General features: G+C 44.9%; 5 protein-coding genes across 11 annotated transcripts; 3 read left to right on the top strand and 2 right to left on the bottom strand.

The window, feature by feature from the left end:
- The first annotated feature begins 687 nt into the window (after positions 1-687).
- Positions 688-11267, top strand: LOC108084575 (uncharacterized). Of its 3 annotated transcripts, none has more exons than XM_017180846.2 (10): positions 688-1113; positions 5326-5528; positions 7703-8073; positions 8152-8381; positions 8437-8654; positions 9188-9376; positions 9459-9543; positions 9602-9683; positions 9736-10340; positions 10541-11267. In XM_017180846.2, the coding sequence occupies exons 2-10, from the start codon at positions 5354-5356 to the stop codon at positions 10698-10700; spliced, it is 2115 nt and encodes a 704-aa protein (XP_017036335.1). In that variant the 5' UTR covers positions 688-1113; positions 5326-5353; the 3' UTR covers positions 10701-11267. The 3 variants fall into 3 exon arrangements, with proteins under 3 accessions (XP_017036335.1, XP_017036337.1, XP_017036338.1); XM_017180848.2 differs by having other exon boundaries at positions 9736-10312; XM_017180849.2 differs by lacking the exon at positions 9188-9376.
- A 396-nt stretch (positions 11268-11663) lies between these two features.
- Positions 11664-18296, bottom strand: LOC108084574 (zinc finger matrin-type protein CG9776). 5 transcript variants are annotated; one of them, XM_070286604.1, is made up of 8 exons: positions 18243-18296; positions 17418-18183; positions 17173-17358; positions 16436-16623; positions 15685-16374; positions 14263-14411; positions 11927-13896; positions 11664-11865 (listed from the first exon to the last, which is right to left on the bottom strand). In XM_070286604.1, exons 2-8 carry the CDS (start codon positions 18142-18144, stop codon positions 11849-11851), a joined length of 3927 nt encoding a protein of 1308 aa, XP_070142705.1. In that variant the 5' UTR covers positions 18145-18183; positions 18243-18296; the 3' UTR covers positions 11664-11848. The 5 variants fall into 5 exon arrangements, with proteins under 5 accessions (XP_070142705.1, XP_017036333.1, XP_070142706.1 ...); XM_017180844.3 differs by having other exon boundaries at positions 11664-11859; positions 17418-18277; XM_070286605.1 differs by lacking the exons at positions 17173-17358; positions 17418-18183; positions 18243-18296 and adding an exon at positions 16767-16954.
- Positions 18297-19112: 816 nt separating this feature from the next.
- LOC108084606 (uncharacterized) lies at positions 19113-19512 on the top strand. Its single transcript, XM_017180889.3, has one exon. The coding sequence runs from the start codon at positions 19113-19115 to the stop codon at positions 19404-19406; it is 294 nt and encodes a 97-aa protein (XP_017036378.1). The 3' UTR covers positions 19407-19512.
- Skp2 (S-phase kinase-associated protein 2) lies at positions 19434-21828 on the bottom strand. The gene is made up of 5 exons (XM_017180888.3): positions 21631-21828; positions 20479-21403; positions 20025-20424; positions 19800-19959; positions 19434-19742 (listed from the first exon to the last, which is right to left on the bottom strand). Exons 1-5 carry the CDS (start codon positions 21687-21689, stop codon positions 19556-19558), a joined length of 1731 nt encoding a protein of 576 aa, XP_017036377.1. The 5' UTR covers positions 21690-21828; the 3' UTR covers positions 19434-19555.
- Positions 21829-21987: 159 nt separating this feature from the next.
- beta-PheRS (phenylalanine--tRNA ligase beta subunit) lies at positions 21988-24238 on the top strand. The gene is made up of 5 exons (XM_017180886.3): positions 21988-22190; positions 22265-22320; positions 22383-22540; positions 22600-23948; positions 24013-24238. Exons 1-5 carry the CDS (start codon positions 22133-22135, stop codon positions 24162-24164), a joined length of 1773 nt encoding a protein of 590 aa, XP_017036375.1. The 5' UTR covers positions 21988-22132; the 3' UTR covers positions 24165-24238.
- The last annotated feature ends 574 nt before the right edge of the window (positions 24239-24812 follow it).

The raw sequence follows: 24812 nt of genomic DNA on the forward strand, positions 1-24812 counted from the left end.
GGTTTTTTCATTAAGTTTTTTGAACAAATTTTATAGGACTTGAAACAAACATCATACGCACAAACTTATTTTTTCGGCCGGTGGTGTATCTCAAGAAGGATCCTCCTCCACCCCGGGCCCAGTGGTATCTATACACCTATTATTTTGTCCAGCCAAAATTGATGGAAATATTAAACTCATTTTAATAGTACATGGAGAAAGTATTTGGTATTTAGAGTGCATATTAGGATGGCCAAAAAAAAAACGAGTATTATTAAAATAATACGATAAATAATAAATTATATTAATATTGTATTCGTCTTAAAGCTTTTTAGAAAATAAAAGTTTCTTTTAATATAATTATATGTATAGGTTAAACAAATTAATTTTTATATATATTTATTATTTATTATACTTCATAAAGTATATTCTACTCGTCGATAAATTAATATAAATATATACATATATTTTTTTAATATTCCTTTATTTAAATAAATGTTCATATAAAATATTTTGCCAAATTTTTCATTCAAAAAAGGCCTATTTTTCCCTAGTGTTGAAAAATGTTGATATCCGGTACGATACAAGTACAATATATCGAATGCAAAATAACGGTGCAAAATGTACCGCGATATATCGCATTTTCTATAATTATCGATATATTGTATCGATAGTGGCATTTCGCATTTAGAAACAGCTGATGTTCGTTCGTCAAAGTGAAAGGTTGTGTGTGAAAATACGCTCGCGGTTTCTGTCGGTTACTGTTCAAACTGCAAAGTTAGCAATTGCTAAAACGCGGGCCATTTGACGCGAATGCGAAACCGCAACAACAACAACAACAAACCGCCAACGCCCCGCCCCGCCCCCACCTTCACCCCCCAAAAACTCGATACAATTCAATAGCCGAGCGTGACGCAAAAGAATTTGAAATCGCCAATGCCACTGCCAGTGCGCTGGTGTGAGTGCCTATCTGTGCGCGAGTGTGTGTGAGTGTGTGTGTGCGCGGATTTGAGATGCTTTTGGAGCTACGGGCAGTTACGAGCAGCAGCTAATTAGCATCGAACCCGCGTAAACAGTGCTTAGTGGGCCGCTCCAAGCGGCTACGGAATTCGGGCTGCAGCAACAGCAACTCCGGTAATTAACGGTGGAAACTCAGCTCAGTGTGACTCGGGGGAAACCTTGGGAAGCCGCTGCAAGACGGCAAAGCCGATTCGACGACGTCATCTGCAACCATTTCGCTTTTCATTTTCGCTCCCCAGACACAGCACTGGGTTTGGGAAACTCGATAGGCGTGTTTCCCACACCCGTGCCGTTGCCGTTGCCATTGCCTGACCAAACGGAGCATGTGACCGGCCAGGCGGCGGGGGAGAGAGGGTGTAGTCTCCGCACCCATCTCGCACAGCTGGTACATGGAGTGCTCTCCGGCCCGGGTCAACAAACCAAGCCAATCGACTCGCTCCTCCGCGCGTGCACTTAGTCATTGATCGCGTCCGGTGACTCCGCCGGGCATGGCGTCTCCATCGCCATTGCCATCCTCGTCTTCGTCTTCGTCTCCGTCTTTGCTGCTTTGTTTTTATTGGTGTCATTTGAATTTGTTGAATGGAAAAGGTCAATACACAGGCCGTCTCTGGGGTTTCGAGAGTGAAGTAAAACCGGTTAGCGGATGCTACATTTTGGGTGAACCGACTGCGACTGCCTAGGCTCCTACCGCGCGACCCTCCCTCCCAACCACAGGCAGTTTGCACGCTCAAACTTCATTAGCTGTCGCACCGAAAGAAATATCTAATATCTATTTTATTGGTTCTTGTTTTACTAAAAAAAAAACACTTTATTTTGGACTGTTCCTATGGAATTATATTATCAAAAAGTTATATCTTTTGAATGATCAAAATGTTGTTAAAAAAGTATATCCCTTGACCAGCATTTCATTTCAAAGAAAGAATCTTAAATAAATACCTAGTTTCCTTCCTTTTATTATCTTGGAAATCCATTGATCCTGATGGATCCAATGAATATTGTATCAAACTACCAATGGTTATTTAATAGCCACATTCTTGTTTAGTTTCGAAGAATTATATAATATCTAAACGTGATCAAAATCCTCCTGAATGATCTTTATCTGGAAAATTTATACATAAATTGTCAGGAACCATTATAACTAAAGAATACCTTGAAAATTTCTCAAATTTCTCTGCAAAATGTATTGCTCAATAATGTAGTCCGAGTTTCGAAAACTTTATATAGTTAATTTTAATTTTAAATTGTTTTTATTAAACTTTTTTGAGTATATAATAATGTATATTGTATCTTTTTATTTGGAGTTTCAAATATCAAATACAAATTTATATCGTGGTTATATAAGAGATTTAAAAATATTTGTTAGATTTCCACAGAAAAAGATCTTATAGATTTTCTATATAAGAAACATATCTCATATTTCGCTTATCGTACATAGTATAATGTTATTAAGAGCACGTTTTTATGTCTGATATCCTCTCAAAAAAGATCTAATTTCTCTTAGTGTTCATCAATTTTCCCACCTAGCAAGTAACCCATTCTGTGAATGCCCCTCATCTGTGCGGCATGCGCATCAAGAGCCAAGAACTTGGGCCAAAAATGGATTGCCAGCAGTGAGCGTCTCAGTTTGTTTTCTTTTTTTTTTTTGACGGGCTCGGCGGTCTCACCTTGCTGGCAAGATTTCAGGGGCACTAAGCAGCAGTCGGCAGTGAAACTCTGCACTGATGTCAATGCCGCGGTCGTTCTCATTCTGCTCTCAACTGGGAGCGGAGTCACGGACGCGGACGGTAAAGCGTATCTTGAGGTAGTAATTTTACGCGGGCTCTAGTTGCGTGGGCGAGATTAGATTGTTGAATAGCTTTACTGCTTACAGTGAGTTTATTTATACACAGATGCATTCATGTTTACTCTGAACACATTTTTTATGTCATTCATTTCCTTAGGCTCCTTTGGTTGCCAGCGACAGCCTTGACTTTTTGACTTGTTTTTGGGCTTGTGTCATTCTTGAAAGGGGTCAAGTTTGCACCAAGTTCTGGAAATAAACAGGGAGAAAATTGTTTAAATTGTTTCATTTATAATGAAATATTTATAAAATTCCACTTGTAGATTTCTCAAGCTATATACTCCCACCGGCATTCGTGCTTATCGTGGGAATGATATCAGGCATTTTTCCCTCTATCAGAAATTGAATTAAACGCCAGATACTGGCATCGCTTCTGCTGTTGTTGTTGTCGGCATACATTTCCATTTCACGTTAATGATGTTTTGCCTTTCGCCTCGTCAAGCGCCGGGCAAAGGCAGAAATTCAATTCACTTTCAACTCGACGAAGTGCCAAGGCCCGGCTATGGCACCTGTAACTGTGGCGCTCGTTGGTGTTTGCCGCTATAAATATACGCCTGCCATGAGACAGATGTGGTCAAGAGTATAAGAACACCACAATGACTGGACTTTCTTTCAGGAAAAGTTAAAATAATATGAACTTTATATTTTAAAAGATTATAATTTGATACACAATACTTGTTCTATTCGAAAATTTTTTGATGTGAAATGTTAATTTTTATTTTAATATTAAAAACCCTCACTTTTTTGTATACTTTCTTTTATAATAACATATATTGCACCTAAAATTCTTAAGTACAAATTTAGGGACGAATTTAAATATATCCAAGCAAAGTGTAGAGCTTGCATCCATCAGGAAAATGAACTCTCATGAAGTTTTTCTTTTTGAAAAACTGAAACATTTAAATTTATATACAAAATGACATAAGTAAAGTTTAAAATTAACAAAATGAAGAGCAAATTTCCTACAGCTATGACCATGGTTGTAGGGTTATCTTATGTACGGATGTTTGTTGTTTTATATCTATGCGAAACTAGTTGAAGTTAATTGCCAAACAAGCTGTTGCTGATTTGCATTTCCCCGCTCACTGGTAGCTCTCTTCGTCTGCCAAGTGCGTTTAAAGATATAATGAAACAGCTGGAACTGCTTCGAGTAATTAAAAATACAAACAAAAGCTTAAATTAATTGAAAAGAGTATCTTTTGATTCGAGTGGGCTTGGTAATCGGCCCACAATCATCTCGAATCTCGTATCTCTAGGTCTGCAAGTAACAAGCGTAGCAAAGACCAAGCGGCGCTTAGCTTTCCTTGGGAACTGCTTCTTTTTTTCTTATTATTTCTCTGTTGGGTGAATTCGATCGGACCGACTGGGAAAAGCAAAAACTATGCCGAGAACAACGAGATAATGCGATGCATATGTACTTGCCACTGTGGCCAGCACTTTGTTCCTGCATAATTGCTGCAAGCGAAGCGTTAAACTGTAGCAGCGCTCTGTTAATTTTCTTGAAAGACGCACGCTCGTGGTGTTTTCGTATCATAAAACCCAGAGATTGATATACATATGTGTGAGTGTATATGAGTGGCAATTACACTGTCGTAAATGGGGTCCAAAACATTAAAAACAAAACAGGCATTCAACTTTTCTTACGACTCTCTTGATTACATGCAAATGTTTCAAACTTTCCCAAAGAATTAATGAATGAGAAACCTAGAGGGAAAATGTATTTACGGGGCAACAACTGTACGTAACGACCTTCACACTGCTCAAAATTAAAGCTAGCTATTCTGGGACAATAATTAATAATTGCTCACTTAATAATTGCTCACTTCATTAATAATTGCTCACTTATAACAAGTTTTTGAACACAAAACTTGAAAAATCTCCCACTTAAGGAGCTCAACTCTTCTGACTTTTAGTCCACGTCAGTCCTGGCAATTCCTTTGCACAGTCAGGCAGCCCCTAGTTACCGCTCACACTTTTGATTCCCTATGGAACCCCTTGCACTCCTTGACCAGGCACAGACTAAACTAAACATATGTAAAATAACATATATATATTTACCCATGCAAAACATAATGTTTGCTTGGGTAAAGGCATTTGTCTATAAACCGATTGTTTACTTTTCGTCAATAAAATGAAAAGAATGGCTGTGCAGTGCCACGGCTACGGGAGAGTGGCGGCGGGTCTGCCACCACCGCAGCAGGGGCAGGGCTTGCAGAGGAGAGAAAACGGACAGGTGTTTTCCGGCTTTGCACATGTAACTCGATGTTTCTGCTGCCTGCTCCCAGCAGAGCCAATTCCCTGCCCAGCGCCCAGTCTTTCTTCGTTCACTCCCCTGACTGCACAAGAAGGTGCAGTTCAAACATCTTCCCCGGCTTCCCTGGCATTTGTGTGTGCTTTTTGTGTGCTTCACGGTAGACTGCCGGTTGGATCGTAGGAACGGAAAAACGACGTTAAATAATAAGTTCTTTGTCTTGTTGCCATTACAGAAGCGACGTGAGCGTTTTGCGTGAAGAAATGACGACCACAAGTCAAATGGAGATGAATCCAAATGGGGGAAGTACCGGCGAAGGCTTGGAATCCACTGGCGAAGAGATGGCAGTTGCTAACAACAGCACAAACTTGATGCCAGGCAACGTCGTCGTCCAAAAGAATGTCGCCAGCGTCGTGGGCGCGACCAGCACACAAAGAGGTAAGAATCCTTGGCGTAGCCAGGAAGTGGAGTGGAAAGAGCTTAAACGATGCTAATTCGACACCGCCGACACTGCCACACGTGCCACTGTTCGACACGCGATGTGACGCCCAAGCAAACACCTTGTTTATGTGGGACTCCTCTTAACAGATTGATCTCTTGATTGATGGTCCGGGGCGAGGCGGATATGATCCATTTCTTTGATGAATGGCTAAGCTCTACGTTGAGCATGGAACGGTTTATAAATAGAGTTGACCGCACAGTAAATCATCTCTGATTATCTTATATTAATGCCACTTTTGCTTCCGCTTTCACATTGAAATGGTGACTATTTATATCTGAAGAGATAGACTTCCCTAACATACATATATGTACATATGTACCTTGAGGATTCGCATAGATATGTTTTCAGGGGATTTTTCTTTGTTTACATAATTCAATTCTATTAAAAACCCAACCCTTTTTGAAAATTGGCAAAACGTTTTAGTTCTATGATGGAATTTAGGTTTTCCAATCACTTTTTTTGACTAAACGGGAGACTCTTTTTTCTAAATAGGCCTGTGTTCACGGTCAGTGATTGATGTAATTGCGCTTTTTCGGTTGTTATGAAATCTATACACGCGATCTGGCATTGAAATTCGATACTTAGGTGATGTGAACGTAATTTAAATTTGGAACAATGTACTCAATGGCTTATAGACGTAAGAGTGGCGTAAATATAGTTAGTATATCGGTATTATTCGACTTCCTTGTTAGTATTCCGCTATTGTTAATGTTAATTTTCGTAAAATAACGTCAATTGTCAATTAACACAATGATCATTTACTTAAATGTCCGACTTAAAACCTTGAAACCAAGATACAACCTTGAACCCAGATATATTGTACTTACTTTACAAACTATAGCTAAACCCTCATATGAATCATTTTCTATTTTTATGAAGAATGATTAGAATGTTTATTTATTTTATTTAAATATGTATATGGGATCTGGTGAAATAGGAACCACGCGTGCGGCAAGGATTAAAATATAATTAACAAAAAAAAAAACGGCTTAATGTTTTTAATCCAGATACATTACTAAGATCAATCTATGCAATATACATTAAAATTGATTGCTTTAAAATATTTCTATGCCTTAACTTGTTTTTTGAAAACGTTATTTCTGTACGGTGGCGTGCAAATGCCATACATTTTTGTAATTATCTTGAAAACGAACAATTGCCCGAAATCGATTAGAGTCTAAGAGCTAAAAGTTAAACATTTTTTAAATTAAAATAAAGTCATGCCACATGTTTTGTTTTTCAATTTGAATGAGTATACTTTTCGCGTTCGACAGCAGAGAATTACCCATACACCATACCAGTTTAAGTTCAGTAAAAAATAAGAAAAAACTGCTGAAAGGGAAAACCCCAATAAGATATCCAGGGCATTCGAAGAGCCCTTGACCACAGCACATCAACCACCATGATCGACTTCCGTTTATAATTCGAAGTTGTGCTATTTATAGCCAGCCCCTGGCATCCCTGCTGATAATATGAATCGAAGCGAAGCCAGGCCACTCCTCCAAGAGCAACCACCACCGCCGTCCTTCCTTCGATCTGTGCTAATTTTAACCAAGCGTCCCTGGGGGAAACATGAAATGCCACCGAGGCCTAAAGAGTCCGCTTCAGAGTCCTCAGTGTAAATAGTGTATAGAGAGAGAGCGGAGGCTTCCACTTGAAACAAACTCTTTCTCCGATTTCCCTTACAAACTTCAAATAGTTTTGGGTAAACTTATTTGTCGGGAAATGGAAATCGTCGCATAGACACAGCCGTTTTTCGCCCAAAGCCAAATATTTACTTAGCAGAAACCAAAACAAATCCGACAACTGAGTAACCAATGCGAACGAGCCAGCCGAGCCGCAGAAACTCGTTTTGAGACCGCGGCTCCCGCGACATATTTGTGGGCTGAAATAACTTGGCAAAGTCTCGAGTCGACTTGACTCGGCTTGAATTCAATACGTTCCGATGGCTCAACGTGAGTCACTTGCGTTTTTGCAATGCCAGGCTCCAGTTCGATCAAGCTAGAAATGGAGAGGTGTAAGTCCAATTGATTATTGGATTGAGCTATCAGCTATTTACGGGCTTTCATAATCGCGAAATCCTAACATTCTCATTTCCCTTTTCTTTCAGCTTTGGATGCCACCAAACGCAAGAAACTCAAGTCACGCAGCGGAACAGCCACAGCGGAAACCCCAGCAGCTGTGAACAAAATTAACCGATCCGGCTTGAGCTACTCCAAGGATCATTTGGATGCCTGGCTGGAGAACTGTTTACGCGACGCCACCAATGCCCAATTGTCGTCATCCTCGGAGTTCTTGGACTTTATACCGCCCACAGCCAGCGCTCACAAGCAAATGTTTGTGAGTCAGCAGCAGCAAATGCAGCAGCAACAACTACAGCAGCAACAGCAGCAGCTGCAGCAGCAACAGCAGCAAGTTCCCAATCGTTCACAGTCATATGGAATGGGCACGGGCACGCCCTTCAGCCTGGGGATACAGCGCGTGAGTAGGAGCCATTAGGGCAAGCGTATTTCGTGAGCCTTGCCCAGCAATCTGACCTCCCACCTCCTCTTCGAACAGCACTCGCGCTCGCTGAGCCACCGATATCCGATGCTCTTTCCACCCCAAGGCCTCAACGGCTACGGCATGGGCATGGGCTATGGCGGCGGCGACGGTGGCCAGGAGTTCGCCAGCCTGCCACCCTTGGTCAACATGATGGGAGCCGGGGCCGGAGGTACTGGGTCCGAGCATGAGCCCAATTCCACGGACGTTTTAGATGGCAGCGGAAGCAATCCTAATTTTAGCCGAGGGTAAGCCAGAGGATGTAAGCCTGTAATAGTCGCCTTTACCGTTCTGTAATTGCAGTTTTCGGTTCAGCGATCCCTGCCTGCTGAACCCCTCGGACTCCAACGATTCCAAGTTGAGTGGACAGAACACGCCGGACTGCCGGAATGGCAATGCCAGCGGCGGCAGTGGCTGCGATCTGTCACAGCAGAACAAGTTCTTTGCGGCATTAATGGAGCAAATAAACATATTGCACGACACAAATTCAAAGATCTGTAGGAATTTGCATGAAACAAAAGGTTTGTCTTCAATCTGTAAATCAGGGATCGTAAATAATGATTATTTTTATTTTTAAAATATAAAAATCGTTTAAATTTATGATTTTTTTTCTATTATCATCAAAGGTAATCATTAGATTTGAGTAAAAGAAATAAAATAATTAATATGAAAATTATTTTTGTTTACAAAAATTTTATAATACAAGAATATGAAATATTATTTGGAAAAATTTACATTTTTTTTATCAAAAATAGTTAGTAAATTAAATATTTGTTTGTGCCCTTATCTAATGATCATCTTTAAAAATAATATAACAAAATCTAGACATAAACATTACCCTTTGATTTCTATAATATAACTTGTGATGATTACGGTCCCTGCTGTAAATACTTCTCTCCCTTAGATGTATCTTAGCTATGAATGGCTTTCTCTATTCCTCCCGTATTTATTTGTGTTTATTGCTATTACCAATTAATTTAGTCTCTTTGTTGTCCACTCTTGGCCTTCTTTCTATGTATTCTATATTGCACACTCGTAAACACTACAATCACAGTCGATATCGAAGCTTTAAAGCACCCAGCAGCAGCAGCAGCTGCCAGCAGCCAGGTTTGGACGGGGCCTGGCCTGGGCGGCATGCGGCACCGTAGAGATAGCTTGAGCGGATTAAGCACACAAAGTCAGCCCATGGTGTTTGGCGGCGGATTGGGCGGGACGCACAGCCCGGCGCCCACCTTCCATTCAGGTACAAAACTTGAACACGGCACCTCCACCTCCAATCTACTTCAGCTTGGCGTTCCACTTCCAATCAATCCAATTTCTTGCAGGTGCCTACACACCCGGCATGATGACCGACGTGGTGCGGGAGGTCAAGGAGGCGGCGCGCGTACGCGAAGATGCCATGCTAAGTCGGTAAGGAGTGGGACTCTGCAAGTAGCCCTTGAAATACTAATATCCTTTCTACGCCCAGCGTCAAGTCAATGGTTGATGAGCGGCAGTGGACCTTAAACGAGGGCAATGTCCGCATCCTAAGAGATATTGATGATCTGAAGGTGAGTGAGACTGGTCATGTTTACCAATTAATACATTGTTCTCGCCCGCTAGTCCCACGTGATGCAGCTGCGGCTGGAGAGGAAGGAGACCAACAAGCGGCTGTCACATCTGGAGGCTGAGAACAAGTACCTGCGCCAGGCCCTGGCCGGTTGCTATAACCAGCGGCAAGCCTCATCGTATCGCGACATTATCTATGAAAACGATAGGGCGCGCGGTTCGCGCAAGCCCTTCCCGAATGGCGGGGGAGTGCAGGGGCCACGGCGGGCGCAGTCCTTTAACCTGCACTACGGAACTATGCATCAGACGCCGACTCAAGCCACACACTCGCTGGAGGAGGATGACGAGGTGGAGGCGGAGGAGGAGGAGCAACTGGAACACGCAGAGCTGGACAGTGAAGTGCCAACGGTGGCCAGCAAGCGGTTGTCCAGCTCAAGCAATGAGTCCCGCAGCAATGGCCTGCACTTGCCCGCATCAACGCCCCCGCAACAACCACAGCAATCGGTCCGAAGTCCGCCCACTTTTGCGCTGATTTCGGAGCAGGTTAACCCGGGGCTGCCGCCGCCACTGTTGCCGCGCAAGAAGGAGCACGCTCAGCTCAAGCGGGAGCTCAGCGAAGCGGCCGCCGCACGTAAGGAGGCAAATCAGCGTATAATTGCGTGGGTGTAGTCTATGCTCTGTTCTATAAATTCTCAAACTAACCAAGCACCACTTACGCTCATCGCATGCCTGGCAATCTCACTCAAGCTAACACATTCATTAATTATAATCCGGTGACTAATCTCAAATCACTTACGTATTCTCTGCATTTTTGTTCTTCTCTTTCGACGGTTTCTCCTCCGCACTGACCATACTGTAGCCTTGAAAAATTGGTTAAAGACCTAAGCGCCCAGGTGGTGGCCAGCCAATCGTCCGGCTTGAAACCTAACGTGTCTAGTACAGCTCCAGCTCCAACTGCCTCGTCAGTCCTGGCAACGAAATTCACCGTGGCAGATGGAGGACCGTTTACAGACTTATAGTTTTAGCTATCAGCCACCAATTCGAAGAAGCGACGGCCGACGGTGCGCGTCACTCAGTTATAGCAGCAGCCGGAGCGACGACACTTTTACACCTTTTGTTTCAAAATTATTTATAACTCATTAACCTGCGCATAAGTTCAATAACTTAATTAGCTAGAACATGCTTCTACCAAGCCAAAACTCTAAATTTTTACATCCAAAACTGCGGGTTCATTCTTTTTTCGTGTGTGTGGGTGTGTTCATCACTGACTCGCACAAAACCGAATACTTTATTACTCTATTTATATTGCCTACACTTTTGTTGTTACTAAATATCTAAAAAATAATAATAATAATAACGAATTAATGATATATCAACAAGAGTACAAGAGTAGAACGATTGGCAAAGAGATGACTTCTGAGAGTATTTAAACTAACGTGTACCTATTGAAATGAACAAAAATCAAAAGTTAGCATATAAAGAGACGATATTAAATGAAAATGAATTGTCTTAGATTGTATAGTTTGTAAACCATATATATTTGTTAAGTGCCATTTGATTAAACAAGTAAAATACATTTGTAACTATTTAATTTTGCATTCATTCAAAGTTTTTCTTTTCTAGTAAGCTGCATTATTTACATGTTCTAGAGCTCTTGTAGGTGGGTAACATAGCTCAAATCCCTGTCGTTTCAGTATTCTTCAACTTACGTAATACTCTTGTTTCTAAAATCCTTTTCATATGCTCCCAATGTTAGGTACATTGGACTTTACTGTACAGACAAGATTATATTTCTTGGAACATCATTCTTAAAGTTCAGGACAGAAATTTATAGTAACCAGAAAGGAAACTAACTTTGAAAAGCCGAAATTTAAATGAGTTATCGAATCAAAAATCATTCATACTAAGCCAAAAATGCATAAAGCTTCTATAATGACCCTTTTTCTAAAAGTTAGCAACCAATATTTTAATTTAAAGATCAATTTTCTAGTATCCTTCATACATATATTACATACATATATGCGCATTTATTTAAAACATTCCGTCACATAAACACTCATACGTAGGTGTCGAAATTAAAAACTAAAACTGTTTCGTTCCTTATTGGCCAACCCGATGTGTCAATCGATGATGGGATCAATTCAACAGCGTCCCGTCAATCCAAATCTTACAACGCATCTACAACTGGGGAATACAATAAAATGAAATATAAATGTAATATTTGAAGATTAGGGAGACTACATACATTGTGCCGCCATGTCATTGCTGTCAATGCCCAGCATGGCCAACTCGTCCAGCTCCGCCTGGCGACGCAGCTTCTCGCTGCCGGAAGGTGATGCCGGTGGCTCTGGTATATCTGAGACATCCGCTTCCTTAAGAGCAATGGGCTTGCTGGTTGCCTCCTCGACGACCACCGCCGGTACGGGCGAGCATGGCATCGGTATGTCCTCCGCTTCTACCATCTGCTTGAGGTTCGTAGCTGCTACGGACGACTTGGCTCCGTTCAATTTCTGTGTCTCCTCTGTGTTCTCAGTGGATATTGTTTTTGAGGCTTCTGCTGCCTCGTCTATGGTGACCAGGTGAATACCCTGCTTGGCCAAGTCTTGAAGATTGTGTTCACTGAGCACTGGCTCGTCCTCGACGATGGTGGTGATTGTCTGAGGCACACTTTGCGGCTCTTCCGCTTCCTCCTGCGCCGCTCCCTCGCTGGGGAATATGATGTCAAGGGCTGCGGCCAAGTCCTTGGGCAGTTCCCCGTCCCGCGGTTGTTCCGCAGCATCCAGAGGCTGCGGCACCAGATCAGATTCAGCTTCGTCTATGCCCGGAGGCAGAACGTCCTTCTCATCACCCTCGTTGTCCTCGCGTTCTTCGCCATCTTCCGGGTCACGGCCTTCGCCCTCGGATCCTTCTCCCGGCGGTGGTGGAGGCGGGCAGGTAGTCATCAAGTGGGCGAATTGGACAGGATCCGGCATTAGCTCATCATAGTCCACCATCATGCCAGCATCGGGATGGAAGGGAGGAGCATTGCCGAAGGCATCTTCCATCATAGCCATCTGGATCTGGGCTGCAGTTGGTGCCGGTTGCCTAACAGCTAGCTGATCACCCAAAGGTGGTGGTGGCGGCGGAGGAACACCCAAAGCGCCGTTGGTGTACGCAGCAGCAGTAGCAGCATCGTAGCTAGAAGCCGTCACCGGCTGCTTCTTGAATACTGGCATCTTTCCAATGAAAGGGAGCTTCTTGCCTCCAGCGGCGGCATTGGTGCTCGCACTCGCCTTCGCCGCCGCCTTCTGTTTGCTTTCGGCATCCTTCTTGTCCCGCTTCACTTCCGGCTTGCGTTCGGGCACTGTACGTGGCCGGAACTCGGAATGCTTAATCACTGGACGCTCCACGCGATCCTCAGAGTGGCTGCGGCTTCTTCGACGGCGGCTTTCACGGGAACGACTTCGCCGGCTGCTCCTTAGGGGTGAACGAGAGAAGCGCCTGCGACCGCGGCTGCGGGAACGACTGCGAGAGCGACGCCTGTCCCGGTCGCGATCTCGCTCCCGATCCCGACCGCGATCTCTGTTGTCCCGATCTCGATCCCGATCCCGCCGATCTCGGTCAAAGCGACCGCGACTATTGCTACGCGAGCGGCTACGCCGCTTGGGACTGCGGGAACGACGACTGCCTCCGCGTTTTGACTTTTCATCAGCCGCAAAGGCTGAATGCGGCATCGCCAATTTATTGTCCTCGGCATCGCGCGGACCTTTGCTCTTCAGCCGGCCCTTGAGCTGCTCCAGCAGTTTCTTCTCGCTATCGCTTATTACCGGCTGGACAGTGTTCCACTGCTGTATCATGGCCTCGTCCCGTTTCTTTTGGTCCTCCCTTTGTTCCTCGCCGGAGGCCGATGACCATTTACCACGGCCTGCAGCATTTATGGAATCCTTGATGATCGGAGGCGGCGGCGGTGCTAGCGACTGCAAGGGCACATCCTGCTTTAAGGATGTTGTCAATGGGCCTTCCTGCTTTCGCATGCTCACACGTATGGAGGGGGCGCTGGGTGCCTGCTTCTCGGCTGGGCCACTCGACGTTTCCTCGGTGCGACCTTTCTTTGGTTGCTGCGTCTTCTCCTCCTCCGACGACGAGCTGTCGGAGTTCGATGATGAACTGTTGGCATCGTTGGTGCTTCGCTTGCTCTTTTTCCCGTGCTTGCGCTTCTTTTTCTTCTTATCACCACTGTGGGAGAAGAAGGAAAAATAAGGAATGGAAAATATAAAGGGACACTAGAAATGGGGAAAAATCGATTCTCAATGCATCGATTTTTTTTCGATCTTTTATCGATTTACAATTATTTATTTTTAAATTTCATAAGATTAATAAGAAGAAACAAAAAAAATGTATATGAATTAAATAAATAAAAATAAAGGTTAAATAACATAAAAAAAGAACAACAAAAACATATTTTCATAATAAAAAAAAAAACGAAAAAAAATCAAAGTTCCATGATCGACTGGTTTTTACAGGAAAAAAATAGATTATTTACACTGATTGTTTCAAAACCGAATCGAAACATCGAAGTTAAGTTATAGTAAAAATAGTTACCTTTTCTTCTTGCGTTTCTTGGAACCCTTCTCGTCGTCCTTCCTGCTCTTCTTATTCTTGGCGTCATCGTTCCCCCTTTGCTGTATCATGGCCCGCTCACGATTTGCCTGCCGTTCGGCCTCGTAGTTGGGATTCTGATTAATGAATAGCTGTAGGAAAAAAATATAATTTTTTAGTATTTCCAAACTAAGAATATAATAGTTTAAGTTAGGTAAATCTAAGTAAGACAAAACGCAAAAGCTCTTCGCACAGTGTACAGTATGTTTTGGTATGCCACGATTTGTACATTTTGTTTTTGTAACCTACGAGACCGTGTTTTTCTTCCAAAAGAACACACTCATTGGCCGTTACTTCGTTTTGGTAAGCCCCTTTTCGACGATCATTCAAAAAGAAAAGTAAGCAGCTTAAAAAGCTGGGAGTTGCAATCATATTTATCTCAAAAGATACAGCTCAGTTAAAACCCTTTTTTTTTAATTTTATTATATTTTTATTTAACATACCTTTTTTTGTCAAAATTTGGAGCTTTTAATTTAAATTTTGATAAATATTTTAGAATACAAATTTTTAAAAATTTAGAAGCCACTCGGGAGATTCTTCTATACCTCTAAATATTTTTCAGTACAAAGTATAACACAAAATTTAAACAATTTTGTGTTATTATATGCTATTTAGTTTAATAAGGTAACTAGTAATTTATCTTTAGTCAATGTTTTAAGCGGTTAAACATATGCAAAATCAGACTATTTTCGAATTTATAGCAATTTGAAGGGAGTGCTTTTGCAGCAAGCTAATCCCATAACGTTCCTTGTAATTAATATTTTTAAATCACTAGGATTACATGAATTTTTGTCGCTCTAGGTATATATTTGGTCGAGTTCTGTTGCTTGCCGCAGAAGTCCTAGTGCCAATTTCAATTTGTTCTTTAATTTACTTTAAATTTGTTTTCATTTATTTCAATTTCTTTAAATAAGAGAAAAAGGAATCGCAAAAAATTCGCTTGAAACACGCCTTTATTCACCATACAGACCTTGCGTTCAAGTGTTCCTTGAGTGCCCATTCTTGAAAGACAGCCAGAATTTAAAGTTTAAGTATATTTTTTCACTCTGAATGTCAATCGATTAAGGCATTAATTTCAGGGCTACATGAAATGCAAAGCCTGTGTTTTAATATCAAAAAAACATCAAAATGTATGTCAACAAATTTCATAAAAAAAAGACAGGAGAAAAGACTTTAATTATTTTTGTTTAGATATCTTGGGCAAGTTTCTTGTTCTCGTAATATCTGTATTTGATCAATGCAACATACCAGTTGGGAATTAAAAAGCAAATTATCTATTGTAAGGTTAAGGCAAAAAAATATTTTTATATATATTAAAAAAATCTACAAACTCCATTAAAAAACTTAAAAAATCACTTATCTTACCTCGTATTTATTTGAGTGCAGCCTGGACTTGAGATGGGCCGAGGCACAGTGCAGGTCGCCAATCCAGACGCTGCAGAGCTTGCAGTACCAGGCATTGGCCGGCACCAGGAAATGCATGCCTCGCACGGGGACCCGCTTAAGCGGTGCATTCTCGTATACGGGAAAGGGATCGTGGTCGATGCCCACATGCCAGGGTGTCTCGATTGTCTCACGGTTCATATGCTCCTCGCTGTGCAAGTGCTTCAAATAGTCGCGCGCAGATTTCGGGAAAACGCTGCAGCTCTCGCACCAATGGTGTTCAGGATCGAAAAACTGAAAATTGTAGTTTTGCGTCAAACCTGTTGATGATGACGACTTCGTTTCGCCGTGTCGCTGCTTTGACTTCATCGACTTGATGGCCCGGTTCTTCAGCCGATTTGTGGGTGTGCCGTCTTTGTCACCGTTCTCCTCCTCATCGTCATCCTCGTCTTCCGAGGACGATTCCGACGAACTGCCAGACGGTGAGCTGGATTCTGAGCTGTCCGCGGAACTGTCAGTGGTGGTGTGGGAACGGCTACTCTGCGGATCTTGTGCAGCCTTCAGATTGGGCTTGGGCTTGGGCGGATCATCGTCATTATCCTCGTAGCCAATGAGGCCGTTAAGCATGTCTATGACATTCTCGATGGTGTCCAGCTTCCTCTTAATTTGCACCTGAAGAAAAAATGAGATAATTAATAATCCCGATTTTGAGAATAGAGTACTCATCTCTTACCTGCAGACGATCGTTTTCCTCGATGAAATTCTTAGTTGTTGGCGACGGTGGGGCCTCGCCGGAAGCCAAGTCCTCGCGCTGATCCTTAAGCACCTGCATCTCCTTCTTGAGTATCGTCACCTTCTTCACATAGTTGGTGCGCTGCTTCTTCAGCTCATCCTTCTGCTTCTCCGCTTCCTGGGCCACGGCTGCCGTTCGGTTGTCATATAGATGGGGGGGGATAGAAAAAAGGACTCCGATCAGTAGGCATTCTCATTAAGAAATACAAGTTCAAATTTCATTTACAAATGCGCTTTCGAGTGCATTTCACCGGCTAGTAGTAGTCACACACATGGATGCAGTCGCCGGATGGGTTCGGATCTGACCGCCTTGCTTGTTTGCTTGCTCGGCCTGTCCTCGTTGGGGGCTGAAGAGTGCTTGTTGGGGGCGTCCACGTTCGACTACAGCTACACAAGAACGGCTAAAATGCGCTTTCTAATCTGAACGGAATGACATTTTTTTCGTTTTTTCGTTTTTTTTAAACCCTCGCTCGGGACAGCCGGCATGAGTTCTTGGCTATATACATATATATTCTTAGATATACTTTACAATCGGGAGCTCTCAGTATTTCTTTTCTGCGCGCTTTTAAGTTACAAGGACAAGTGTGTGTAATCATGACAACAGTAATAAAACATAATGTGAGAGGTTTGCATGTGAATTTTCGTAATGACCGCATTGTATTTCATTTCCACACTTACCGTCCTGTCCCGGCAAACCTGCGCCATCCAGCGCTGAGGACTTCTGCTCCTCCTCAAGCTGCTTTGCCGGAGGCGCCGTATCGAGCGGCTGGTGCTGCTGTGGGGCTAGAGCCTCGGGCACCGGGACCGAGATCGAGGGCTGCACTCCGGCCAGAGTCTGTGGCAACCACACCTGTTGGCCGTACTCTGAAATGTAAGCAGACTCCTTAGATACTTTTCTCTGGAGTTCCACACTCCCCACTTACCATTCACGCCCCATGCTCCGGTGGGAGGAGGTCCGTATCCAGTGCTGAAATTATTCTGTCCAGGTGGCGGTCCTGGCATGCCGTATCCTTGGCCCGGAAACGCGTTCGGCGGCATTCCATACTGGTGCCCGTAGACATCGGGCGGAGCTCCGTAGGGTCCGGTGGCGTACATTTGTGGAGCCATAACGCCGTAGCCAGGAGCCATTTGCTGGGGCAGTCCACCCTGTTGCGGGGGCAAGGGTGGCGAAGCTGGTTTCTTTTTGGGCGACCAACGACCAGCGGGACTTATCCCGCGTCCACCTCGCCGGAGCGGGGATATACTGCGAGAGCGGGAGCGTCCGTAGCGTCTGCCGCGACGTGGCGGAGAACGCCGGCGGTCAGGGGATCGACGTCGATCGCGGTCGAAGCGGCGGCGCGGTGGATACCGGCCATAGTCCGGCGAGTCGTAGCGGCCGCGGCGCGGTGGAGATGGTGAGCGCGATACGGAGCGCCTCCGCCGCGTGGCTGGCGGCGATGCGGCATTGCGGGAATCAGGTCGACCGCGGGATGTTGAGCGGCGACGCGATGTGGACCGTCGTCGGGAGCTCGATTTGCCGCGCTTACCCGCCGCAGCACCCTTGTCCTCGCTCTTTTCGTTTCCGTTTTTCTCATCGACGCCGGGTGGACCCGCAGCCAGGTCGGCTACACGCCTGTCCGTTGGCTGCTTGGGGACCGTGTCTTCGTCCATGTTAAAGCTGTGGATGTTTTCCACTAGCTTCGACGAGCGCTTTAAGCGAGAAATCAATTATCAATTTGGTTTTTTCTGCAGCAAAATTCCGAAATTACGTGTGGATAACGTGAAATAACAAAAACGCCTTCGGATGTTGCCTAAAATCCCAAACGCCTTTTCATTAGAGCTGGTCATATTTCTAAAATATATCGATAGTTGTAAAGTATCGATGTTTTCGGGGTTTCGATGTTTTTTAATAATTTATTATTTAACATTTTATTTATTTATTTAATTTAAGTATGCATTTTATCCACAGCAGGTTATATTTTGTTATACCCTTGCAGGGCGTAATAATTTTATTCAGAAGCTTGCATGGCAATGAAGAAGTCATTTTTGACGCTATAAAGTATATATATTCTTGATCAGCATCAACAGCCAAGTCGATATAGCCAGGCTATATCATATAGCTGTCATAGAAACGTTGGCAAAATGTTTAGAAAAAAAATTATAACTTCATAGATTATCAATTTACATTCATCTTCTTTGAGATTTGGCCATTTTTATTTATTTAAGAATTTTGGTTTTAATTTTATGAAAATTGAATTGAAAAATTAAGTAAAGTCGGTATGTTCTTACCCTTTCTTTTAGATGTGGAAGAATGGGGTTAAAATCATAAACAAGAAAACATTGTAAGTGTTCAGAACATTAAAAACACTTGTTCATTTTGTGTATATATATATATTTTATTTTTTTAAGAATAAAAAGTTAAGCATAAAGATTTTGATAAATGGAAAACTGACTCATAGATACAATTTTTTTTTTTAAAGGGAAAAAACCTTATCTATTCCAAGCTGTTTCGAGTGTGTTTGCTTTGATGCCCAACTTATAAAAGCATTTTCTGGTAATGAATGCACTTTAGCGTGCCGTTGCAGCGCCTATAAAAGACATGCAAGGTCCCCAGTGGCCATCATTAAAAAAATAACAAAATGAAACTACAGCTCGCCCTTTGCGCACTTCTCGTGGTTTCCTGCGGACTGGCCCAAGCCTACAGCGGCAACGGTCGGCCGGGCTGCAAGACCGAGGCGGAACTTGAAATTGGAGTTTTCCGCAACGACTGGGACCCCACTGCGTACTGGAAGTGCGAGGCACTCAACAAGGCTGGCGTCGAAGTGAGGTGCCCCAGCGATACGGGATTCATGGAGAGTCTCAAGAACTGCGTTGCCTGGGAGGAATGGGAGTGGGAGACCCCGGTGGCCCCGCTCAGCGAGCCAGATGAGTGACCCAACATGAAACAGAACAGCAAAATGTGACAATTTGTGTTGTTGTTGATATTTGAGAATAAAAAGCTGTGTTAGGCGGTGTTGGCGGCATGCGCAGCGAAACCAATTGCGTGTCGGTAGGCAGCGGGGTGGATTGGAAGGATTACGATTTAGTCACGCGTGCGCAGGCCCCAGATGGAGGTGCGACGCGTCCCCACAGTCGGCCGGGAAACCGAACTGTGTATGAACTTGTTGATCCCCATTTTGGGCATTTGCTTTTCAAGGACCTCCATGGCAGCATCCGACAGCATTCCGAATATGTCCAAATAGGTGAGCGAGGGCATTCCCTTCAGCTCGCTGCAAGTAAATTATCAAGTTAGAAATCTTTCCCAGGCTGGTGGTTAGTCGACTCACATAAATCTAGTAGCGGGAATAAGATAACAACGAGAAACGGACAAATACTCGAGCATTTTGAACTTCATTATGGCCGGAATGACCTCTGGGGTGAGGCTATTGCAGTCCGATAAATCAAGCTCCAGCAGCTGGGGGCATCGTCTCTGTAAGGTAGCCACATCTGGGAAAGATAAATAGAAGGAGATATAAGCCTCATCACAAGAGCTTGGGACCAGCAACACTCACGAGAGTCAAAGAGGACCCGCCGGCAACCGGCAATGTTCAGGCGAATGACATTGGGGGATATGTTCGTGACCAATGCAGTCACAGCATCGGCACTGAGGTCCGTCCACGATATGTTCAAGCTGCTCAGATTCGTTAGAGACTCCATCATCAGCCGCACACTGTTGGCAGTGAGGCCGCTGGCCATGGTCATATTGACCGCCTCCAGGGATTTATTCTTGGCCATCTCTGCACAGATGTCGTCATCAAGCTCTGTGCTCTCGAGGCTTACCTTCTTCAGCTGGCGGCACTGGGAGAATAGCGTGCGCAGTGAACTTTTGCTTATGGCAGCCATGCTCAGGTCAAGATATTGCAAGCGAGACTTGAAGGCAGCTGCCGATGGTGTGAATGCGGGCTCCTGCACCTGAATGAGAAGAAACATTAAAAAAAAATACTTATAGCTGGCTTATCTACTTACCGTTGTCTGGGCCAGACGCAACACCTGAACACCCCGACGCATTATTTGCTCGAGAGCCCCCGGCCGAAACGTGCGCAGGCCAAGATCCAGTCGTGTCCACAAGGTTTCGTCACGGGAGCAGCGGTTGAAGCGCTTGCTTACAGTGGCCATCCGCAGCAGGGTCTTCTTTGGTAGCCACTTGAATATACCCAAAAGAATCTCATCCGACAGCCGGTCAAAATAGTTGATTCCGCTGTTGATGTGGGCACTCATAGACGGCGTGCGAAACACAAAGAAGCTTTCTGCCGCGGACCCAAGTCGGCGGGTTGGCGGCAGTGGCGATGATGCCGCAGCTGCTTTGTTTGCCTGCCGCACCTGAGCCAGCCTGCTGGTGGAGGGCTGGAAATTGAGCGGAGACTGCGACTCACTCTGGTTATTGCATGTCACGGCGCTAAGGGGGTTTCGGAAGCGTTTGGCGGGCGAGTTCGAGTTGCTGCTGCCGCCTTCCGAGCCCAGTGCCGTGCGCTTGGCCTGCGCCAACGCCTGCAGCTTCTCGGCCGACTGGCGCAGCAGCCGCTGCTGGGCGTCCTCGACGACGGTAGTGTTGCCGCTCACGCTGCTGTCCAGCGTGGTGTCGGCCGTTGAGTTGAGACTCCGGCGTTGCTGTTGCTGCATCTGGTGTGCCATGGGCGGCACATTTGTGCTCATCGGGGTCATCTCGGAGGAGTTGTCATCGCTGGTGGCACTGGCGCTAATGGCCAGCGCAATGGCCGAAAGGGCGGACGAGCTGCTCTCCTCAGAGTCCAGCATGCCGATGCCCATCTCCTCGAGGGCCTCATAGGTGAGTGCCGATGGCGATGATGGGTGCTCGTAGTTGGACGATTTCGTGGCGGAAACCAGAGCGCCCGAAGCAGCAGCAGTGCCGTTTTTACTTGTTGAGCGTTTTCTGTGACACGGCGACGGGGCGGAAGGGAGGGGGGATTGATTAAAAAGTGCATGTCTAGCCCTGGGGTCAAGCACCCGGGCCAGCAATTTTAATTAGTAGTCACTTTCTTGACCTCGTTTACTTCACTCCAAGTACACATACATACATATGTGGGACGTCACGGGCGCAATTGCAATTCGTGCATTTCGAGGATAAACGGAGGCCATACCAGTGGGGAGTGCACTTACCGGGTCACGGGACACAGGTTTTCCATATTTTCAGAACCTCTGTGCTTACGCGCGCTCATATTTTCATTAATTTCACTTCAGTTTTCTCCGACGTACAAAATGTTCGCGCTATTTTTTTGCCGGGTAGTGTGACCGATAAGTTATCGATAACATATACCTACTGACAAAATACCAAAAGTGTTTATTTTCAGTAATATGGCAACGCCATGAAATTTTGTACTTTTCAACTTTTCATTCTGGAAAACACCGGACAAAGCTAGAAAAGGGTGTTTTTGGACTTTTCTTTTTCTTTTTCGCACTGCTAGAACAGTTTTCTTCGATATGCGGTAGTTTTGTGGCTATTTTTAAACCATTAAGTGTGACCAGCTGCCAATAGGGCAGTAAGCCGGCCACACTTTACTTTCCGAGCAAAAACTTTGCGGCAACCCAAAGCCCAAGAATTAAATAAATAAATAAATCCGTGTTTCTACAATTCTTGGGACTTATCAGTTACCGTGCCAGCATGCCTACCATTGGGGTAAAACGTGACCTGCTCTTCGAGGCCCTGGGAAAGAGCTACAGTGAGTTTGAGGAGTCCACGTGTAATCACGTTGTCGCCGAGCGGATGAGACTAATGTTTACCCCTTTGCATCAGCCGATGACGAGTTCCAGGATCTGTGCTTTGCCTTTGGCCTGGAGCTGGATGAAGTGGTAGGATACGCCATTGATCTGACCAAGACCGTGCTCTGATGCCTTTTGATTTGTCCTTGCAGACCACGGAGAAGCAGATGCTGACCAAGGAGCAGGGTGATGTGGCGGCGACAGCGGATGCCAGCGAGGAGATCATCTACCGAATAGACATCCCGGCCAACAGATACGATCTGCTGTGTCTGGAGGGCCTGGTCACGGGTCTGCTGGTGTTCCAGGGCAAGTGAGTGACCAATGGTATTCTCACTTGTGGACATGACATAAAGTTTTCAACAATTTCAGGCTCAAGCCACCCAAGTTTGAGTTCGTGGAGCCAGCTAAGCGTCAGGTGCTGAAGATTGACCCTTCGACGGCAAAGATCCGGCCGCACGCGGTGGCCGCCGTGCTTCGGAATGTCACCTTCACTAAGGCTTCGTACAACAGCTTCATCGATCTGCAGGACAAGCTGCACCAGAACATTGCCCGCAAGCGCACGCTGGTGGCCATTGGCACCCACGATCTCGACACCATCCAGGGTCCCTTCAGCTACGAGGCTTTGGCGCCGGAGCAGATCAAGTTCGTGCCGCTCAACCAGAAGCAGGAGATGAACGGCAGCCAGCTGATGGACTTCTATTCCACTCACGCCCAGCTGAAGCAATACTTGCCCATCATTCGAGACTCGCCGGTGTATCCGGTGATCTACGATGCCAACCGAGTGGTGCTCTCTCTGCCGCCGATCATCAACGGCGACCACTCCAAGATCTCGCTGCAGACCAAGAATGTGTTCATCGAGTGCACGGCCACGGATCTGACCAAGGCCAAGGTGGTGCTGGACACCATTGTGTGCCTGTTCTCCGAGCACTGCGCCCAGAAGTTCACCGTGGAGCCGTGCGATGTGGTGCAGCCGGATGGTAGCGTTGTTTCCTATCCCGAGTTGGCGGTGCGTGAGGAACGGATCTCGGTGAAGCGTGCCAATGCCTACATCGGTATCGAGGAGCCAGCGGCCAAGCTGGCCGATATGTTGACCCGCATGTACTTGGAGGCCAGGGTTGATGGCGGCGACTCGCTAGTGGTTAAAATTCCGCCCACGCGGCACGATGTCATCCACGCCTGTGACATCTACGAGGATGTGGCCATTGCCTACGGCTACAATAACATAAAGAAGTCCTTGCCGGCCTTCATGCAGATAGCCAAGCAGTTCCCCCTTAACAAGCTCACGGAACAGTTGCGTGAACAGGTGGCCCAGGCTGGATTCACGGAGGCCCTCACCTTCACGCTCTGCTCCCGCGATGACATTGCTCGCAAGCTAAACAAGCCCATCGAGGCCATTCCGGCCGTGCACATTGGCAATCCCAAGACGCTGGAGTTCCAGGTGGTGCGCACAACCCTGTTGCCTGGCCTTCTCAAGACCATAGTGGCCAATCGCAAGATGCCGCTGCCGCTGAAGCTCTTCGAGATCAGCGATGTGGTAATAGCGGATGAGAGCACAGAAGTTGGGGCCCGCAATGAGCGACGAGTATGTGCGGTGAACTGCAACAAGACGGCTGGCTTCGAGGTGGTCCATGGACTCCTAGATCGCGTGATGCAGTTGCTATCGGTGCCCTGGAAAACGGGCAGCGTGACCAAGGGCTATTACCTCCAGGCAGCTGAGGGTGAGTTCAAAAACGAGGGGTTTATCGGTAGCACGTGCATTTGGTTATTCTATTATCCTTGCAGATCCCAGCTATTTCCCCGGTCGCTGCGCCAATGTGATGTACGACAACGTGGCCATCGGCAAGATTGGCGTCCTGCATCCCACCGTGCTGCAGGCCTTTGAGCTGACCACGCCCTGTTCGGTGGTGGAGTTCACAATCGAGCCCTTTGTCTGAGATAAAAAATCGATCAAAGAAATGTTCAACATTTTTCAAGAGTTCACAAATAAATTATCACAAATCTATGTAAACTATAAAGACAATTTGTTTTAGGCTAATATAAACTGGAAACTAAAAAAAAATTAAAAAAAAAACAAGAAAGAAAGCTAACTTTGGCCAGCCAAAGTTTGTATACCCTTGCAGGTAACAATTAAAATATATCATAACTAAGCCAAAAATGCATTAATTTCGATTCGGAAAGCAGTTTTGTGTTAGTTTTTATTAATTTAAAAAAACTGCATACCAAATTTAAAATTTTAAGAAATCAACATTTTTGGCCATTTTTGCAAATTTTAATGATGTAACCCCTTATAAAATTTCGCAAAAATGGCAAAAAATCGATTTCTTCCGGACATGTCTAGAAAGATTCGCATGTTAATGCTGATCAAGAATATATATGGTTTATGGGGTCGGAAATGATTCCTTGACTTAGAAAAATATTATTTTGTATTATAAAATCTGATTTCCCGATCGTTCCTATGACAGCTATATGATATAGTCGTCCGATTTTCATAAAATTTTTACCAAAATTCTGGAATAATATAAAATGGCTATATCTAAAAAATGATGTAAAAACATTGAAAAACAGCCAAGATATAATTTTTT

The sequence above is a fragment of the Drosophila kikkawai genome, chromosome 3R (assembly GCF_030179895.1).
Source record: "Drosophila kikkawai strain 14028-0561.14 chromosome 3R, DkikHiC1v2, whole genome shotgun sequence".
Taxonomy (NCBI): Eukaryota; Metazoa; Arthropoda; class Insecta; order Diptera; family Drosophilidae; genus Drosophila; species Drosophila kikkawai.